Source organism: Phragmites australis, chromosome 24 (genome assembly GCF_958298935.1).
Source record: "Phragmites australis chromosome 24, lpPhrAust1.1, whole genome shotgun sequence".
Classification (NCBI taxonomy): domain Eukaryota; kingdom Viridiplantae; phylum Streptophyta; class Magnoliopsida; order Poales; family Poaceae; genus Phragmites; species Phragmites australis.
In genome coordinates this window covers 15,654,072-15,673,273 of record NC_084944.1, presented here as the reverse complement: position 1 = coordinate 15,673,273, position 19,202 = coordinate 15,654,072, and the positions used below count along the sequence as shown (strand labels likewise).

General features: G+C 53.6%; 1 protein-coding gene across 1 annotated transcript; it reads right to left on the bottom strand.

Moving 5' to 3' along the window:
- Window positions 1–17,514: 17,514 nt before the first annotated feature.
- LOC133907814 (thiol protease SEN102-like) lies at window positions 17,515–18,860 on the bottom strand. The gene is made up of 3 exons (XM_062349907.1): window positions 18,379–18,860; window positions 18,045–18,277; window positions 17,515–17,943 (listed from the first exon to the last, which is right to left on the bottom strand). Exons 1-3 carry the CDS (start codon window positions 18,827–18,829, stop codon window positions 17,515–17,517), a joined length of 1,113 nt encoding a protein of 370 aa, XP_062205891.1. The 5' UTR covers window positions 18,830–18,860.
- Window positions 18,861–19,202: the final 342 nt, after the last annotated feature.

Genomic DNA, 19,202 nt, shown 5'->3' with positions numbered 1-19,202 from the left:
AAGAATCAAGTCCCCGGGCACCCGAGCTCGGAAGCACACTCCTCCTGGATCGGTGGGCCGGAAGGCCGACAGCTGTTCGGTGAGTGGTTATATTCAGACAAGTCTGCTTTCAGTAAATTTATGTTCCCGAGTCATTCTCGGGGGCTCTCGCGCCTTAATCTGTTCGGTGAGGTGATTTCCTCGCACGCAAAAACCCTGCTGCGCGTCTACTTTTTCCCAGAATGACAGAGCAGTTTGCAGAAAGGAGTAGCGCGCGTGCGGTAATGTCTGACCGAAGCCCTTCGTGGTGGTCGTGGTGTTCGGTCCGCTTTTAAGGACCCTAAGCACTACCGAGTCCTCGGGTACCCTGGGTAATCCTATCGCTCAAGCTGCTCGGGTAGTCCGAAGCTCAGGTCTCGGGGGCGGGCTGTCAGTGTTCGGTCCGGCCCGTTTTAAGCCCGGGCACCACCGGACCGCGAGGACTCTTGGTCACATTCTCACCCGCACGCGTCTCCCTTCTACTAACTGAGTGGTCGCAAAGTGAAAAAGTGTTCACTAGGCACGGCGTGTTCCGAGCGGGATCGATCTATCTCCCGGGCAAGGGAGTCTGTGTCTTCGTTTCTTAACTTAGGCAATACGGACTCGCGAGAGCTCGAAGGCCAACTGCGCCAGCAACAGCGATCAGGACAACTTCATCCTCGGGGACGGGAAGGTTGGGAACGGCCCGACTGAGTACTCCCCGGGACTTCAAAGTGAAACACCAGAAGAAACATCAAACACTCAGAGAAACTGGAGTTGCGAGCCCAAGGAAAAACTGCCATTAATATTCACAGGATATATACAAGGCATTTTCTAAGGGTTCTCTCCTACATCTACATTCATCAAGACAACAAAAGAAAAAAGGGTACAAAAGATCTAGTCGGCAGCAGAGGCGTCGGCTGAATCCTCTGAGTCGTCCCCGGGGGCTGGCGGCGGCGGCACCTCTCGCCTGAAGCCGACCGCCACCACGGCTGCGGTACTCCGGACCGCTACCCGGGCAGCCTCTCCCTCAGCCTCGACCACTCCCTCCCGCGCCGGCTCCAGCGGGAAGTTTGGGTCCCTGCTTCGGTAGCAGGCCAGAACGTGCTTGGCCACTGCATGTGCCAAGCCACGTCCCTCCCGGGCGGCGAGTTCCTGGACTGCCCAAGGCAGGGCCTCGAGGCGCTCGCAGACCTGCTGCAGCCCCAACACTTGTTGTGCGGGGCCGTCGCCTTTCTCGCCTTCAACGAGCCGTCCGAGACCACCCTTCTCTACGGCCCGCCGCATCCGCCGGAGTATGTCTTCTAGCATATGCTCAAGGTTGACCCACGAGACAAAGGCGGTCTCGAGCTTCTCCTTGGCGGCCCGCAGCTGTGCCTCGAGTCCCTGGTTCCCGACCGGACCGGAAGAACCGCCAACTGCTGCAGGGGCGGCAGCCTGCTTCGTCTTGGCCACCATCTCGGATAAAGCGCGTTCGCGGGCGGCCAGTTCTGCCTCGTGCTTCGCGTTCTGCTCCGCCCTGGTCACCATGGCCGCCGCCGCCGCGTCAGCCTCGCCCTCTCGGCAACTCAGTTCGCCTTCTCGGCGACTCAGCTCGCCCTCCCTCCGGGCCAGCACATCCTCCTGCTGAGTCACTGAATCCTCCCGAACATCGAGCTCCGATGCTAATAGTTCGTTGTTCACCTCCCGCAAGGAAACGTCCTCCTCCCAACGGTGGATCTCTTCCCTGATCTTCCGAAGGTCGTCTTCCCTGCGCTGGAGGTCGGCGCACGTCTTCTCGGCCGCGCCCTCCCGGCGGGTCAGCTCGGCTTGCCGCTCCTCCGCAGCCTGCTCCCGGGCTACGATTGCTACCTCCCTCTCCTGCGCCTGCCCCATCCTGGTAAGGGCCTCGGCAGCTTGCTGCCTCGACGCCTCAGCCAGGCTGGCGGCGTCTTCTCGCTCCCGCGCGGCTTCTGCCCGCGCGGTCTTCAAAACTTCCTGTTCCCGCGCGACTTCCGCGCGGATATCTTCTAGGAGCTTCTGCTCCCACGCGGCCGCCACACGGGCCTCCTCCTGGGTGCCCGCCAGCTGCGCCTTCTCCAACGCCAGGCGGGCACGCTCGGCCTCGAGCTCCCCCTCCTTGGCGTTCACCGCTGCGCCCAGCCGCCCGACCGCTACTTGGACGCCTTCAATGGCGGCCAGGAAAGGGTCAGCGGGCTGGCCGGGCGCCGGTGGGGCCCAGGCTTCTCCGCAGAGTGTCTCCAGGGGGGCCGAGCTCTCTGCAGGGCCCTGCGCTGCCATCCGCCCCGGGATCTGCCTGCCCGGGGTAGGCTCCGCCGGCGCCGAGGACTCGGGCGGCGGCCGCATTCCCGCATCGGCCGCCCTATCCGCCGGCCCCGGCAAAGCGTCCACCTCCACCGTCATCCGCCCCGGGCTCTCCGCGCCCGGGGTAGATTCCACCGGCACCAAGGATCCAGACGTTTGCTCCGTCCTCCTCTCGGCCGCCGCCTCCGTCTCTCTCCCGCTAGCCGCCACGACGATTGGCGCCTCCGCCGTTCCGATGCCCGCCTCCGACGCAACGGCAGGCGGGCTCGGCTCTGGTCTCAGTGCCCGCTCTTTCTCCGTCGCAGTAGCGCCTGCGGCCGGCCTACGGGAGACAAATGAAAAAATGCCGAAGCTTAGTTCGGGCCAGAAATGCCCATGGAAAAGCAAGAAAGGAGACTCACCGATACCGCCATTTGGCCGCTGGGAGCCTGATGTCTGGGTCCGGCGCTGTCGGTCCGGACTCCTCCTGCCGCCTCTTCTGCTGGGGGCTCGGCTGAACCGCTGCGCGGGCCTCGGGCGCCGCCGTGCGGGCCTCTGGTGCCACCGCGCGGGTCCCGGTTTCCGCCATGCGGGTCGCAGGCGCCGGCGCAGGCCCCATCCGCACCAAGCGCGGCTCCAGCACCGGGAATGCCGCCGCTGCCGTTGGCGACAGCGGAGAGTCTGGCACTAGGATCAGGGCCCGGGGATGTTTTCCCCTATCTCCCGGCGCCACCTCTTCGACGATTTCGGTGGCGCCCCCTACGATCCTTAAGATCATGATACATCTTGGTACTCCCAAGGTGAATGGAGTAAGCTGATTCGTGAGCTTCTCTCAGAATCGTCTTTTTAATATCTTCCCGGTTAGGTACACAAACTCTCTTTTTGAACCATATTGTACCTTGACTATCTTCCGTGAAACCTGGAGCTTTATCCTCCTTAATAAGCTGTCTAATTCCCTTGAGCTTCTCGTCCTCCAGTTGACCTTTCCGAATTTCTTATTCAAGGGTACAATCTAATTCCATGGTGGTTGTTTCCATGTCTGCCAGAAATCCAAGGTTGAGCTTTTCGAACTCTTTCCATAACCCAGGTTGGTTATCTTGAACCATCATTGAATTGCAGTAACCTTTCTGACTCAAGGCGTCGGCCACAACATTTGCTTTTCCTGGGTGATAGTGAATTCCCACATCGTAATCTTTAATTAACTCCAACCATCTGTGCTGACGAAGGTTTAGATCCGGTTGAGTGAAAATATACTTCAAGCTCTTATGATCCGTGTATATTTCACATCGTTTTCCAATGAGGTAATGCCTCCAAATCTTCAGAGCACGAACCACAACTGCTAGTTCTAAATCATGTGTGGGGTAGTGCTCTTCATGCTTCCTTAATTGTCTTGACGCATAGGCCACGACTCGACCTTCTTGCATGAGAACACATCCAAGTCCTTGTCGCGAAGCATCACAGTAGATATCAAAGTTCTTGCTAATATCAGGTAGTACTAGCATTGGGGCTGTAGTCAATCTCTTCTTCAACTCCTCAAAACTTGCCTGACAAGCAGGACTCCATTTAAACACCACATTCTTCTGAAGCAAAGAGGTAAGAGGTCGGGCTATCCTAGAGAACCCTTCTATGAAACGGCGATAGTACCCTGCTGTCGGTGTATTCAGAACCAGGGGTCCCTGAGTCCCGAGACCGGGCCGGCCATCCGCCACATGTCACCATCCCGCAAGGTCCACCCTGCAAGATAAGAAGAAGCTAAGTCCCGGGAGAAGGTGCTCGGGGCCGCCGCCTCTGGTTCCCGAGCACCCCAGTTCCCCGATGATCCGCAGAGCCCAAATACCGGGAAGGAACTGCTCGGAAGGGTTCTCACTTACCCCCGAGTACTGTAGTCCCCCGATGATCCAAAACACCGCTCAGGAGAGAGTGCTCGGGGCTGCACGTAGCAGCCCCCGAGGACTCGGTTCCCCGAAGGTCTCACCCAAGTGCTCGGGAGAGAGTGCTCGGGGCTGCACGTGGCAGCCCCCGAGGACTCGGTTCCCCGAAGGTCTCACCCATGTACTCGGGAGAGAGTGCTCGGGGCTGCACATAGCAGCCCCCGAGGACTCGGTTCCCCGAAGGTCTCACCCAAGTGCTCGGGAGAGAGTGCTCGGGGCTGCACGTGGCAGCCCCCGAGGACTCGGTTCCCCGAAGGTCTCACCCAAGTACTCGGGAGAGAGTGCTCAGGGCTGCACGTAGCAGCCCCCGAGGACTCGGTTCCCCGAAGGTCTCACCCAAGTGCTCGGAAGAGAGTGCTCGGGGCTGCACGTGGCAGCCCCCGAGGACTCGGTTCCCCGAAGGTCTCACCCAAGTACTCGGGAGAGAGTGCTCGGGGCTGCACGTGGCAGCCCCCGAGGACTCGGTTCCCCGAAGGTCTCACCGGAGTGCTCGGGAGAGAGTGCTCGGGGCTGCACGTGGCAGCCCCCGAGGACTCGGTTCCCTAAAGGTTCGCGCAAGATCGTCTGACGACCCAAGGGGTCCCATCGTCGAGGTGTCAGCCAGTCAAGGGCCCAATGCCGCATTCAATAGGCACTCACGGCCTGACATCCTGACATCCTGACATTCTCAGCAGCCCACGCCCTAGTGTCAGACCCTGCCATGCACTGGCGAGGGGGCGTGGGTCCATTTAATGCACGGGTCCCGTCCCGTTTCATCCGGGTGCCTCGGGATAACGTTGCCAGAATCGAAGCGCTCCGCCTGCCACCCTGCCCTGGCAGGAGAACAAGACAGGGTGGGCGCACCGGGCACCTCTGAGGCTGCCCGGTAGGCCCCCTTAATGGCGCCGGTGGGCATCCACAGTGGCGGGTGGTCGGATGCGCGCCGCATTTTTCCACCGCCCCTGTCACTTCGCCAAGACGGAATGATGACGCCTTTCTCCGTGGCGCCTTGGCATTCGCGCCCCCTCTTTCCCATTCTGGATAAGTCAAGGTCGGCGCGCCTATAAAAGGAAAGGATGGAGAACTCAAGAAAAGGAAAAAAGCTCTCTGGAGACAGACTGAAGAACAAGGTAAACAAGGCAAAAAAGCCCGACAACTCCCACGCTCGAACCAGCTCAAGCCGAGCTAGAACACGAGAGCCTCAAGCTCTCTATAAACGGCTCTCCCCTGTAACCAGATACATCCTTGAAGAATTCCCTTCAAGGATAAATATAGCACTCACACAGGAGTAGGGTGTTACGCCTCCGTGCGGCCCGAACCTGTCTAAACCCTGGTGCACCCATCTTTCTCGCACTAGGACGATCATTTCCCACCAGCCACTGCATTTATTTCCGTTCCCGCTTATTTCCCAAACAAGCTTGTCCAGGATCATCCCCCCGGCCGAATCTCTAAAAAGGGGTCTCTCGGGATCCCTGCGACAGGAGTTCATCCTCCGACACCTGCTAATCCAAGAAAGCTTCTGATTTCTGACACGTTGGTTGGTGGTAACCAATTCAGTACATCCTTCACTTTACTAGGGTCTACCGCTACACCTCCGGCGGTTAAGATATGGCCAAGGAACGCGACTTGGTCTAACCAAAAATCACACTTGCTAAGCTTGGCATACAGCTGATGTTCTCTGAGTGTCTGTCGCACAATTTTCAAATGTCCTTCGTGTTCTTCTTTGCTTCTGGAGAAAATTAGAATATCATCAATGAACACCACCACAAACTTGTCCAAATAATCCATGAATACCTTGTCCATGAGATTCTTGAAGTAGGCTGGGGCATTGGTTAATCCGAATGACATAACTGTATACTCGTATAGCCCATATCGAGTACTGAAAGCCGTCTTTGGTACATCTGACGGTCGAATCTTCAGCTGATAGTATCCTGATCTTAGATTAATCTTGGAGAACACCTGGGCTCCTCTCATCTGATCAAACAAATCCTCAATCCGGGGCAACGGATACTTGTTCTTAATGGTTACCTCATTAAGTGCCCTATAATCTACACACATCCTTCGGCTACCATCCTTCTTATCTACGAAAAGAACTGGGGCTCCCCAAGGTGATGCACTGGGTCTAATAAAACCTTTGCTTAACCGCTCTTGAATTTGCTTCTTTAACTCGACTAGGTCGTTAGCCGACATCCTATATGGCCTTTTTGCTATAGGGGCCATACCAGGTACCAACTCAATGACAAACTCGACTTCTCGATCAGGTGGCATACCTGGCAATTCGTCGAGGAAGACATCGGGAAACTCAAAAACTATCTTGATCTGCTCAATGGTTGTTCCTTCAAGTGAATAGAGAGACCGATCCTCTGTTGCTTGTTCCGTGGCTACGAACTCCACCTTGGTACCTTCTCCATTGGTCAGGTGAACTGCTCTTCTGGTACATTCTATAACTCCATTGAACTTGGCTAACCAATCCATTCCAAGGATTACGACTATGCCATTGGTTTCCAAAACTATAAGGTTCGCGGGGAATTCTACCCCTCTTATGCTAAGCCTCATCCTCAGACATATATATTTTGCCTTCAAATTCCCTCCAGATGAGCTAATAAACATATTATTCTTCATCATAACCATAGGCAATCCATGCTTTGCAACATACTGAATGGTGATAAAAGAATACGAAGCTCCAGAATCAAACAAAACAGATGCAGGTCGGGAGTTAACGAGGAACATACCGTACACCACATCTTGAGCATCAATAGCCTCTTCTGCTGTGACATGGTTGACCTTCCCATGCACATAGTTCTGTTGTCCACGATTATTCTGGCTGGGGTTCTGACTTCCATTGCGTGACTGGGCTGGGGTTGGAGTTGTCCTTGGTGTGTTGTTGGTTCGGGCTAGATCTTGCATCTTCTTAGGGCATTTATTCACATAGTGCCCTTCTTCTCCACAATAGAAACATCCTTTGTTCGGGCCTGGAGTTGCTGGACTGTTCTTGGTTTGAGGTGTGGTTGGTGGGGTTGATCGGGGCGTCTGATAGTTGGAGCGCTGAACAGAGTTTTGTGACTGAGTCCGATACTGAACGTTGGAACGAAACATGGGGCCTTGCGGAGACATCTGTGCAGCTCCACGGGATCGTGTGTTGCTTCCTTGTCCTTGGAATGACATCTTCCTCTTCTTCTCTTCCAGCTGGCGGTGCTTGTGCTCAACCATTAGGGCTTTGTTTACCAATGCTTGGAAATTGGGAAACTCCTGGGGTAGCAACGCATATTCTATGGCGTCATTCAGGCCTTCCAGGAAACGTTCCTGTTTCTTCTCCTCTGTGTCCACTTCATTGGGTGCGTATCTGGATAACTGAGTAAACTTGGTCAGGTACTCCCTCACAGTCATGGGTCCTTGCTTCAAACTCATGAACTCCTTCTTCTTCAGACGTACATCTCCAGAGGAAAGGTGATGGGTGCGGAAACTAGCTTTGAACTCCATCCATGTGATAGATGCAGGGTTTTCATGTGCTGCGCAGTAGGCTTCCCACCAATCTAGGGCTTGACCAGTGAGTTGATGTGAGGCGTAGAGAACCATCTCCCTATCATTGCACTGAGCAATGTGTAGCTTCCTATCTATATCCTTCAGCCAATCATCTGCATCCATTGGTTCCACTGCATGACTGAAGACCGGGGGTTGAGTTTGTTTGAATTCTCCAAGCCTTGATGGTTGATGTGGTTGCGGAACATGGTTTGGTTGTTGTTGTTGCATATGCACCATTGTTTGAGCTAAAGCTTGCAAGATTTGAGTTTGCATAGCCATCTGCTACTCCAAGGTTGATGGAGGGGGCGGGGGTGGATTCTGATTGTTGTTGTTCTCCTCTTGAGTGTTAATGCTCCTCCTTGTGTTAACCATCTGGTTAGGGTTGAAGAAAAGAACATAAGTAGATGAGCAAGTCTGGAGAAGTTTAACTAAAGGAACCCATCTATATTATATTATATAGAAATAAAGATACGTCTGTGGACAAAGTGCCAAAGCATCCCACAGCTCGCATCAGCACTTAAGCAAAAACTCCAACTTGCACACTTAGCACCATAACAAAGCTCACACTAACATTAATATTACCCTTAACAATTACATCGACGCTAGGTTCTAATAAGGAAAAGACTACTATGGAATGACTACACTACTGGGACTCCTCTCTAGTGCCGGACCCTGAGGGGGAGGAATCAACTGATCCTTCCTCAGAGGCGGCGGGGGTGTTGGAGCAGATCCTCTTGCGCGGGGGCGAGTGGATAGACAAGTCTTCTTCGTCATCTTCAGATTCCTTTTGATTTGCATCTTGTTCATCCTCAAGGGAAGCGGAGACGAAGGCAAGGTGCTGGCGAACTTCTCCCAATTCCCATAAAGCACAGTTGAGCTCGTCCTCCAAGGCCATGGTAAGGGCAACTTGCTCTCGTACCTTGGGGTTTTCTCCAAAGGTACTCTTCATGAACGGTTCGTCACTTCCTCGAGTTCTGCGGGGACAGTAACCATACGGGGAGTTATCCATCTTGTTGTTGTATTGATCATGAACACGGGATATGGCTTGATGAGCCGCATCTCGAACTCCAGTGGTGAAGGTTGCTCTCAGGACCATTGCTGAGTGAATGCCCACCACTCTTCAAACTTCCATACCCTCGTCTTGACTTCGCTCGTAGTCATAAATAGTGACTTCAACCTTCCATTCCACATATCCAGGGTATAGTTTCTTCACTTCCCTGTAGACTGGCTTCTGAGTATGTCCAAGTCTAGAAAGTATCCCCCAAAGAAGGCGCGGAAGATGTCCAGCATGAAGACCATCACTCTCATGGATCCATATTCTAGAAGGTGGGGTCATCAATCTCCTCTTCAGTTGGCACACGTGGTAGAATAGGTGGACGTCCTCCGGTTGACTTGCAGGCAGTAAGTAGCTGGCGAACCATCTAAAAAGGAAGAGATGGGATGTAAGAAATAGTCTTATGGATAGCAAGAGACAAGTTTGAGAACAATGGGAAAGGCTTGGATGGGTTTAGATGACTAGGCAATTCCTTAGGACGACCATGTTAGCTAGGCTTGCGATCCTAAAGTCAGTATTCCTCTGATACCACGTCTGTCACACCCGATTTTAACGACCAAAACCAAGTGCGGCTTATGTGTGCCCAGGAAGTTTAACACACATAAGGACGTCATAGGTGAAATAACAAAAGCAATACCTTATTCAATTAAATGTTCACCTCTTACAATAAAAGACTTCACCTAAGCAACTTCAAAATTAACCTAAACGACATCATCTAAACGATGGCAACGGAACGAAAGCATTGGCGACCAAAACTCCACAGGCACCGACTGGAAGATACGCTCCTCAGAACACCAGGTCGTCGTCTTGGAAATCCTCAAAGTCTTCCACTGAGCAGCATATGTTTTTGGTAGGAGAAAGCAAGGGTGAGCACATAATGTACTCAGCAAGTGTGGGAAAATAATGACGTGCAGGCTTATATCAAGGATAGGCTGACACAAGGTATTATTTGCGTAAATACGAGTAATGAAAACACATTCGGACTCAAAAGCATTAGACATGTATTAAATGAATGTAACCCAACAATCCATCATCTAGTATACAAGGTTCCCCACCCTGCATGCCACAACCGTCTAGTACTCCCCGTACTAAGACCAAGACCACAACATCTAGTACTTCATGTACCAGAACCAAAACCAAACCACCATCTAATCATGTGAGGATCCAAGTCTCTCATATCCGTGAGCACGGTTGTTATAACAGTTTTACACTCTGCAGAGGTTGTCCAACTTTACCCACGAGTCAGTGAATTCCATGTTGCCGTGTTTGCAAGACACTTAACACACGCCAGTGGTGTGTCGCCAAGAATCACTATATGACACTTCCCACTAACTAAAGACTAATCCAATGCATGTCTGCCACTAGGTTTCACCGCCAGGCTTTACGCAAGCAAAGCTCCTACCCAGAAGCCCCCTTTTGCGCTGACCCAACGCACACTGGACAGACTCTAATCAGTATGTCACACCTTACCCATATCAGCCTCGTGGTTGGTACGTTACTTCTTGGTTTGTCGCTCCACGAACCGGTCCTTACTTAGGTTACTTGAGCAAACACTAAACCAACGTCATAACCATGACAACTATCACCAACATCCCTATGCTCAAGACCTAAGGTTCCATGTTGCTAAAACATCATCATATTAACCATCATTACTGCATATGTTCTTTAGTCAAAATTATGACACTTCCCAATATCCCAAAAGCAAGGCTAAGCAATCTACCCATAAAAGACTCCTAACCATAGACCATCTAGGTTCCAAGGGATGATAAGGGAATATCTAGGGAAAAACCCTAACATAGGTGACTACCCATCATATTGACAGATATTGCATGCAGTTTTGTAAAACAAAACATTTAAAAACATAGGTTCAAAATAATCAAGGACACTTGCCTTCTCCTTGCTGCCGCTCAGTGTATTCTTGCTCCTGATCTTGATGTTCTTCAAATTGATCCGGGACGTTATCGGTAATCGTACAATTACCGGCAAGCAAACAAACAAGATACACTAAGAACAGAGCACAAAACAAAAGAACAACGAGATAAAAAAAACTGGCTAAAAAGAAAGAGCACTGAAAAACGAATCCATCGACGCAAGAATCGCTTAAATCGGAGTTACGATGAAAAAGTTAGGGCTAAAACAAGTCTAGGGTTAAATCTGGAAAAAGAAAAGGAGTTAAATTGAATTAACAGAAAGTCCAGGGACCTTTTTGTAAAAATAGAGGGACCAAAAATGTAATTATGAAAAAATATAGGGACCTAACTGCAAAAAGATAGGGCTCTTTTTGTTATTTTAGAAAAGTTTAGGGGCTAAATTGCAAAATTACCAATTAAAGGAATTATCAGATTTATTTTTATACTGAAAAAGGTTTGAATTACTGACTGGGTAGCTCAGGCTGACGTGGCATGGTGACAGGGGTGACACATCAGCAGAAAGGCTGAGGTGGATGGGTGACATGGCATGGCTGCTGACTGGGTTAAGTGGCAACACGTGGAAGCTTCTGATTGGTTGACCGAAGGGGTAAGAACAGATCTAATCTGGGCTGAGGGCTTCGAATCCGACGGCTGGGGAAGGCTTGGGCGGCCGGTAGGGTGTTCTTCAGCGGAGCTAAGCTCGGGCACGGCGACGACTCGCCGGAGACAAGCGCAAACCTCGTCGCCGGCCTCGGTTCACGACGACAAGCGGCGGAAAAGCATCAGGAGGAAACGGCGATCTCGTTTTGGGGCTTACCGAAGGCGGCGCATCACGGGAAGGTGGTCGGCGACAAAAGGGGGCGGCGGTTGCTTTGGGAGCTCGTCGGAGAAGGCTCTCCGGTGGTGCAGAGATCAAATCGACGACGGGAAAAACTTCTGTGGTGACAGGCACTCGCGATGGTGGGATCGGGATGCTCTGTGTTGCTCTGGAACGGCGTGGCGGCGAGCTGGGCGGAAGCGGCGGCGCGGCGAGCTCTTAACTCGGTGTCTAAGGCTCAGGTTTTGGCGAATTCTGGTTGAGATGCGTTCGGGGAGGGAGGCTCTACCTATATAGGCAGCTCGGGGTGTCCAGGGTGACGGCGCAACGCGTTTGACTCGAACACGGCGGCGGAGGGCCAAATCCGAGCTCGGTTTCCCCGTTTAAATGCGGAATCCTTAGAGATATGGTAGGTTAGAGATAGAGGAGATCCCGGGCTTTGATTTGGCGAAAATCTAGAAGCTTTAAGGCTCGGGACGGCTCGGATTCGGATCGGAAGGCGGTGGCCGGCCCGTGTTTGAGTTCGAGTCGGAATCCGACCGAAGGAGGAAGAAAGGTCTGACGAGTGGGACCCGTCCGTCGGCGACTCGGGTGTGGGCGGCTCGGCGCGTGGGCTGGCGCGCGCGCGACTGGGCTGAGGCTGGGTTGAGGCCCAGGTGGGAGTGGAGATCGGCGGCGGTTGGGCCGAAGCCGAGGAGTTGGGCCGAAAAAGAGAAAGGCAGCCCAGAAGAAGTTTTATTCTTTTTCTTTTTCCTATGAATTCAAATCTAAATTCAAATTCAAAAATCCAGGCAAAAACTCTTCAAATAAATTCATCAAAAATTCAAATAAAATACTACTTGCCTAATTCAGCATGAATGCAAAATATTCACTTATATCCTATGTCATTTTCTTTTTCTTTCATATAAAATAGGGTTTTCTCTCTTCTTAAATAAAATATTTAAATTCATTTGAGCTTTTAACAACTATTGAGAAAAATTTAGAATTAGAAAAATTAGGGTGTACATCACGGAGATGGGGCCTGCAGAGCCCGGCATCTTAACCGTGAGGTATGCATAGTGTGTGACCACCATGAACCGAGTGAGCGCCGGGCGCCCGAGAATGGCGTTGTAGGGGAGGGGGACTTTCACGACATTAAAGATGACATTTTCCGTCCGGAAGTTGTCCCGACTCCCGAATGTCACTGGCAGCTCGACCTGCCCGAGGGGCAGGGTGTGCCCGAGTGTCACCCCATAGAAGGGGAGCGTCGGCTTTAGGCGCCTGGAAGGCACCTGCAGCTTCTCGAAGGCCTCCCGGGAGAGGAGGTTTAGGCCTGCACTCCCGTCGATCAGCACTCTGCTGACCTTTACGTTGCAGATGGTGGGCGACACTACCAGGGGTAGTCGCCCCACGCCTGCAGTACTTGCGGGGTGGTCGGCCAGGGTGAACGTGATCGGGGAGTCCGACCACTTCAAGGGCCTTGCGGCATCCGTGCTCGGGGTCGCCGAGCACACCTCGCGCCGCATGGTCTTGACACAGCGGCGGGAGGAAGGCGTGTACGCGCCTCTGTCAATGAAGGCGACAGTGTGCTCAGGCTCCTGGAAGCCGAGCTCTTGGTTGTCAGGGGCGGCTCTGTCGCTGTCGTCCCTTCGGCGCTCCTCGCGGTCCTTCTAGCGCCGCTCGATGAGCCATTTGACTAAGCGACACTCCGTGAGGTCTTGCCACTCGGTCTGTGGATCTGGCACCACTTCCCCGACTCAAGCCTCGCAGGAGCGGGGGCCCTTGCGGGAGCAGGAACCCTCGCGGGAGCCGGAGCCCTTGCGGGCGCAGGCCTTCTGTCGGCCAGGCCGGCGGTCAGGCTCCTCGGCCGGCCTACAAGCAGGGCCTTGAGCCGGCACGACAGGGACAACCTCGCGCCTTCTTCTCTTTTTCTTTCCCGCCTGTCAGAGCGGGAAGGACCAGGTTGATCGGCAGCGGGTTGCTCAGGGCGCGGAACGTGCCACGCCCGAGCCTCCGCCGCCTTGGCGCACTTGTCGGCCAACGCGAAGAGCTTCGCGGTGGTTTTGACTTCGTGCGTGCCCAGCTTTTCGAGCATCCGCTCATCGCGGACACCCTGCTGGAACACGACGATAATGGCGTGGGGGGTTATCCGCGGAATGGTGTTGCGGACCTAGCTGAAGCGCTGTATGAAGCGCCGTAGCATCTCCCCCTCCTGCTGTTTTACGGCGTGGAGGTCGCACTCCAAGCCGGGGCACGTGAATGTGCCCTGAAAGTTTGCCACAAACTGGTGGTAGAGGTCATCCCAGGAGCCGATGGATCCTAAGGGTAAGTTCATAAGCCAAGAACGGGCTCTGCCCCTCAAGGCTACATGGAAATAATTGGCCACCACCTTTTCACTGCCGCCCGCTGTTTGGACATCGGTGGTGTAGATCTGGAGGAACTCAACGGTGTAGATGGACCAGTCGTACTTCTCCGGCAGTTCTGGCTGGAACTTCGTGGGCCAGTTGACCCGACAGAGCTCACTGGTGAAGGCGCGGCAGCCTGTGCCGTACCCAGTAGCGCGGGCAGCGCCCTTGGGCGGTGAACGCCGGCGAGCCGGGGAACCCCGGCGGTCATGGACCAGCATAGAGGAGGCTTGGTCCTCTGCCTCAGCCTCGTGCCGGGACTCCTATTGGCGCTCAAGGGTGACACGCGATCTTTGACGGCCCTCCGCTCGTTGAGATTCAAGCAGAGGTCCTGAGCTCCAGTTGTGGCCAGGGGGGCAGCACTCCGCTTGGAGGCCCCCCGGCCAGTTTGGCTACCACCTGAGGATGGACCGGCCTTGGTTGCGTCGTGGTGAGAGTTGGCGCGGGAGCTTTCGGCCAGCACCTGACGGTGAGCCGTGCCCACCAGAGCGGCCACCTCCTGGAGCCAGCGGCCTTCTGGGGTTTCCCCCACCGCCTGGACAGGCGGGTGCCTGAGGAGAGCTTGCGCCACAAGCAGCGCGCTCCCAGGATTGGCATCGCCGAAGGCGAGCCTGCGCCGTAGCGGCGCCCGACGCTGCCTAGACGTGGACCTCATGGCAGGAGTTTCTGCCACTCGTTGAGGGTTAGGCGGTGCGCTTGCAACGGCGGCGGCGGCCCTGTTGGGCCCAGCGCCATGGTCCCCGTGAGAGGGGAGTGCCGTGCAGGTGGACCGGGGCTACTGCTGAGGAGCAGCAGAGACTGGGGCCTCCTGTGCAAGGGGCTCTATTTCCTCACTGGAGCTGGAGCCGGTGCTTCGGAGATGATGTCCACTTGCCATTTTTTGGCAAGAAAACAAAACAAATTCAGGGATGCAACCCCCCTACCTGGCGCGCCAGCTGTCGAAGGGTGAACTCCTCAAGCAGGGATCCGGAGGGACCCCCTTTGAGATTCGGCCGGGGGATGATTCTGAATCTGTTTTGCAGGTGAAATCAATGGGCGTAAATGCGATGCAGGTGGGATGGAAGGATCGGATGCAGAAAGTAGTAAATGCTCAGGAGATTTTAGACAGGTTCGGGCCGCACTGAGCGTAACACCCTACCCCTGTGTGTATGCTATAAATGCTCTGAGAATGTCTCTCAGAGGTTCTGCTGGGTTACAAGAATATTTGTCTAGTCTAGGGCTTCGGGCTTCTTGTTCTTCGGTGATCTGAGCTTCTGTGCTTGTACTGAACCTCTGTCTTGCATAGCTTCGACTTCCTTGGCTGTAACTAACTTGTCTTCTCTGGGGAGCCCGCCCCGCCTTAACTACCCGCCGGGGCAGTAGCGTGCCCAGAAAGGGAGGGCACGAGTTCCAAGGCGCTATAAATGGAAAGCAACCATCATGGGCTGCTGCGCGAGGTGACGGGGAGGGTTGAAAACGCGCCCCCGTCCAGTCTTGTAGGTCATCATGCTGTTCTTCAATGGGCGCCGCGGGAAGGACCCACCGGGCAGCCATCGAGCACCCCGGCGTGCCCGCCCGGTCAGAGCAGGCCTGACACAGCAGGGTGGCAGGCGGGGCACCTTGGACTTCTTAGGCCCTCGGGGAACCGAGTGCTCGGGGGCCACTGTTCACAGCCCTGAGCACTCTCTTCCGGATATGTCCTTTCTTAGTCCTCGGGGAACCGAGTGCTCAGGGGCCACTATTCATAGCCTCGAGCACTCTCTTCTGGAACTGGGTGTTCGGGTCTTCGAGGAACTGAGTGCTCGGGGGCCACTGTTCACGACCCCGAGCACTCTCTCCCGGAACTGACTTTCCTTGGGTCCTCGGGGTACTTGGGTGCTCGGGGCCCACTGTTCGCAGCCCCGAGCACCCCCTTCCCAGTACTTGGCTTTTCTGGTCGTCGGGGGGCTTGAGTGCTCGGGGGCCACTGTTCGCAGCCCCGAGCACTCTCTTCCCGACACTTGATCTTCTCGGGTCATCAGGGAACTCGGGCACTCGGGGACCACTGTTCATGGCCCCGAGCACCCTCTCCCGGGACTTGTTCTTCTCGCACCTCGCGGAGATGATCCCGCGGAAGGGCGCCACGTGGCACTCTGCTGTTCTGGCCTCGGGACTCGGAGACCCCTGGTTCCTGTGTCACCGACAGCTTCTATTTTGTGAGATCTTTATAGCTGTGCTCCTAGATTTACGTACATATCCCTTTTCTTGTGGTTTGGATAATTAAATACAAATCTTGTGCATTTGAGTACTGTTAATGGGGTTAGCGGATAAATAATTAATCATGATACATCTGCCTGTTCATTCTTCGCAGAGTGGTTATTGCAGTGCGAGGATGAAAGAAACAGCAGCGATTGATTGGAACGGAGAAATGATCGGTCCGGGATTAATCTGATGACGTGTCTGCTTGAGAAGAGAGCTTTAGAGGAAGTAATTGCAGTTAATGGGGATGACCTATATAGATATTACAGATTAATTAACTTTTGTGCCACCTTTTATTGGAAATAGCATGTAACAAATTGTGGCCATAGATATCAACACTATCCAAAGATAGATATCAACACTACGCAAATTTCACTGCCCGGTCAACACTTCTCTTTGCCTCTTCTGGAAGTACCCATTCAAATTGATGCGGCAGCGAGCCAAGAATCACACAGGTAGTAGCAATCTATTTGCATGTGGAAATACGAGGCAAACGTATCTTTTTGAACCAAACGTGTAAAATTCGAAGTTCCAACCTCAGAATTAATATCTATGTGTAGGAACCTCCTAGGGATGAACTTCTGCGGTTCATTCAATTCCATAACTCGCAACATTCTCGTTTGCTGCTGCCATGGTTGTATCTGTTAGAAATAAATTTGTGCCTGGTCTTTTGTTTCAGTTAACTGTTCTTTTTTGGTCAATAGTTAGCGCATGCATGAGGCCACGGTTTGTGTGGATGCCGTGCGTGCGCCGTTGGGGCGTGGAGAGAGTAGCTCGTAGCGTCCGAGTCTCGCGCCATGAACGGAAAGTACGTTGTGCGTCGTGGGGATGGACGCGGCACAAGCGCGGCGTGAAAATCGCTCGGGCGTTGGTTGTTAACGTTGTATTTCCTTTGCTTTATATAGCGCAAGAAAGGGTCTAGAGAAGCAGCTTGAACGCAGCACAAAATTCCTCTCGGTGCTCAATTTCTCTTCCAAGCATTCGCGTGTGTTTAACTTGTGCGGTTAAGTTTTTGCCGGGGAGCTCTGATAGTATCAGACATCCAAGTGGTTTAGAAAGGGTATATGCCAAGCCTGTGTGGATGCACGGATCGATGCCGTTTTATTTTGAGCTTAAGTGTGTCCCCATACAAGAAACTCCCAAGCAATGATTTTATTTTTCCAGACTAGTAGACCACTGTTTTGTGACCACAGGAGTATGGAGTGATCAGGCCAAGACAAAGAAATACGTAATCGACCATTTAACTAGGCCTTTTCTTTCGACAATAAAAATGAAGCCAATAAGTAGAGTACGAAGCCGAAAGTCCATGTTATTATTCATCAACTAAACGGACCTCCGTATTATTCAACCCTGCCACTGGTAGGGCTAGGGTACTTTATATATGATGATCGGTAGATCATGCAATTTATATATGGGCATCTCAGAGCTCATCCTTGGCGACACCGGCACGTTTGGGATGAGCAGCAGCACTGTCGCCGATAGCAGGGCTGCATGGGCAGTTCTTGATGGGGTAGATGGGGTACATGGCAATGCCGCAGATGCCCTCCTTGGCGCCGATGTCGCGGATCATCCGGATGTATCCTCCCTCGCCCCACTGATCACCCCACGAGTTCTTGACGATCCAGTAGCGCACGCCATCCTGTGTCACGCCGTAGCCGACCGCCACCACCGCGTGGTCCAGATACGTCCCGCAGTCGCCGGCGAACACCCCCTCCTGGTACAGCATCAGGTCGTAGCTCGCCTCGATGTGGACGGACACTGGCTGCAGGTACACCCGGTACTTGAGCGCCTGCTCGTTGTTCGCCGGCACCGCGTCGTACCCGTCGATCTTCACCATCGGGGTCTTGCTCTGCATCCATAGAGAAAATTAATGTTGGTTTATCTTACGATGATCCATCGAATCATCGTACATAAGAGTTGATTGATTAAGCAGCATGCAGGGAAGCGTACATAGTCGATCCTGCACTGGTCGTCCGCGGCTTCGTAGGGTGGGTAGTTGCAGTCCAAAGCAAGGCCGGTCTGCATGGCGTACTCGAACACGCCGGACGTCTGGCCACCGTCTTCGCAGTTGCCGGCGCCGGAGCAGTCGAGTACCTGCTGCTCGGAAAGCGACAAGAGGTTCCCGGTCACGATGGCGTTGATGCTTTCCACCGACTCCGTGCCCGAGAAGGCCCAGCAACTCCCTGCCGAATATTAATGCATTAATACCGATGAATTCAGATCGATCAGAGATTCAGAGGTAACGCTAGTCACATGCATACTGACTACTATTATACGTACGTACCGCACTGCCCTTGGTCCTTGACAGGGGTGACGGCGCCATAGTCTCTCCAGTCGAACGAGTCTGGCACGTCACCGTCAGCGACCTTGGAGCCCATGTACTTGGGCTTCACGGCATTGCGGTTGACGGGCTTGGCGCCCGTGTACTTCTTCTTGAACTCATCGAGCGTCATGTCGGCGAACCTGTTGAGGCCGAGCTTGTAGGTCTTGTCCTTGCGCCCGTTGAACTCGTGCACGTACGCGGCGTTCTTCTTGAACACCTCGAACTTGGCCTTCTTCTCCGCGAGGTCCCGTGACACCGTGTGCACGCCGCGCCACTTCTCGTACAGCTTCCACAGGCTCGCCTCTGTCTCCAGGTCCTTCTCCGTGAAGGGGACGGCCCCGCCGGCCTGCACCATGGCAATGCCGCCTATGGCCAGCACCGCCACGACCAGGAGGATGTGCTGCCTCTCCATGGCCTAACTTGCTAGCTTCAAGTAATTAGTAGCAATTACTTCAAATGTGAGTGACGTGGATGGTGACTTGGTGAGGATGCAGTGGTGGTTGCCTTTTATAGAAGGTAGAAGGGAGCTGAGAGCTTCTTAGCTCGCCATGTGCGTCGTACGAAACTTGGTTTCTTCTTCTTCTTGCTTACATTAAGCCGACACGACCATGGATATGCCATGCAGGTTGTACCAGAAGCTAGTTTAGGTCAATTACAAGGGATGAGGGCTGCTTTGTGATGAGACGCTAGCTCATAGTTTGATGATCTGTCCTCTTATTCAGTACTAGTGATACTGATTGGTACATGCCTGTCCAGAAACCATTGCACTTCTTGTACGTAGTCGC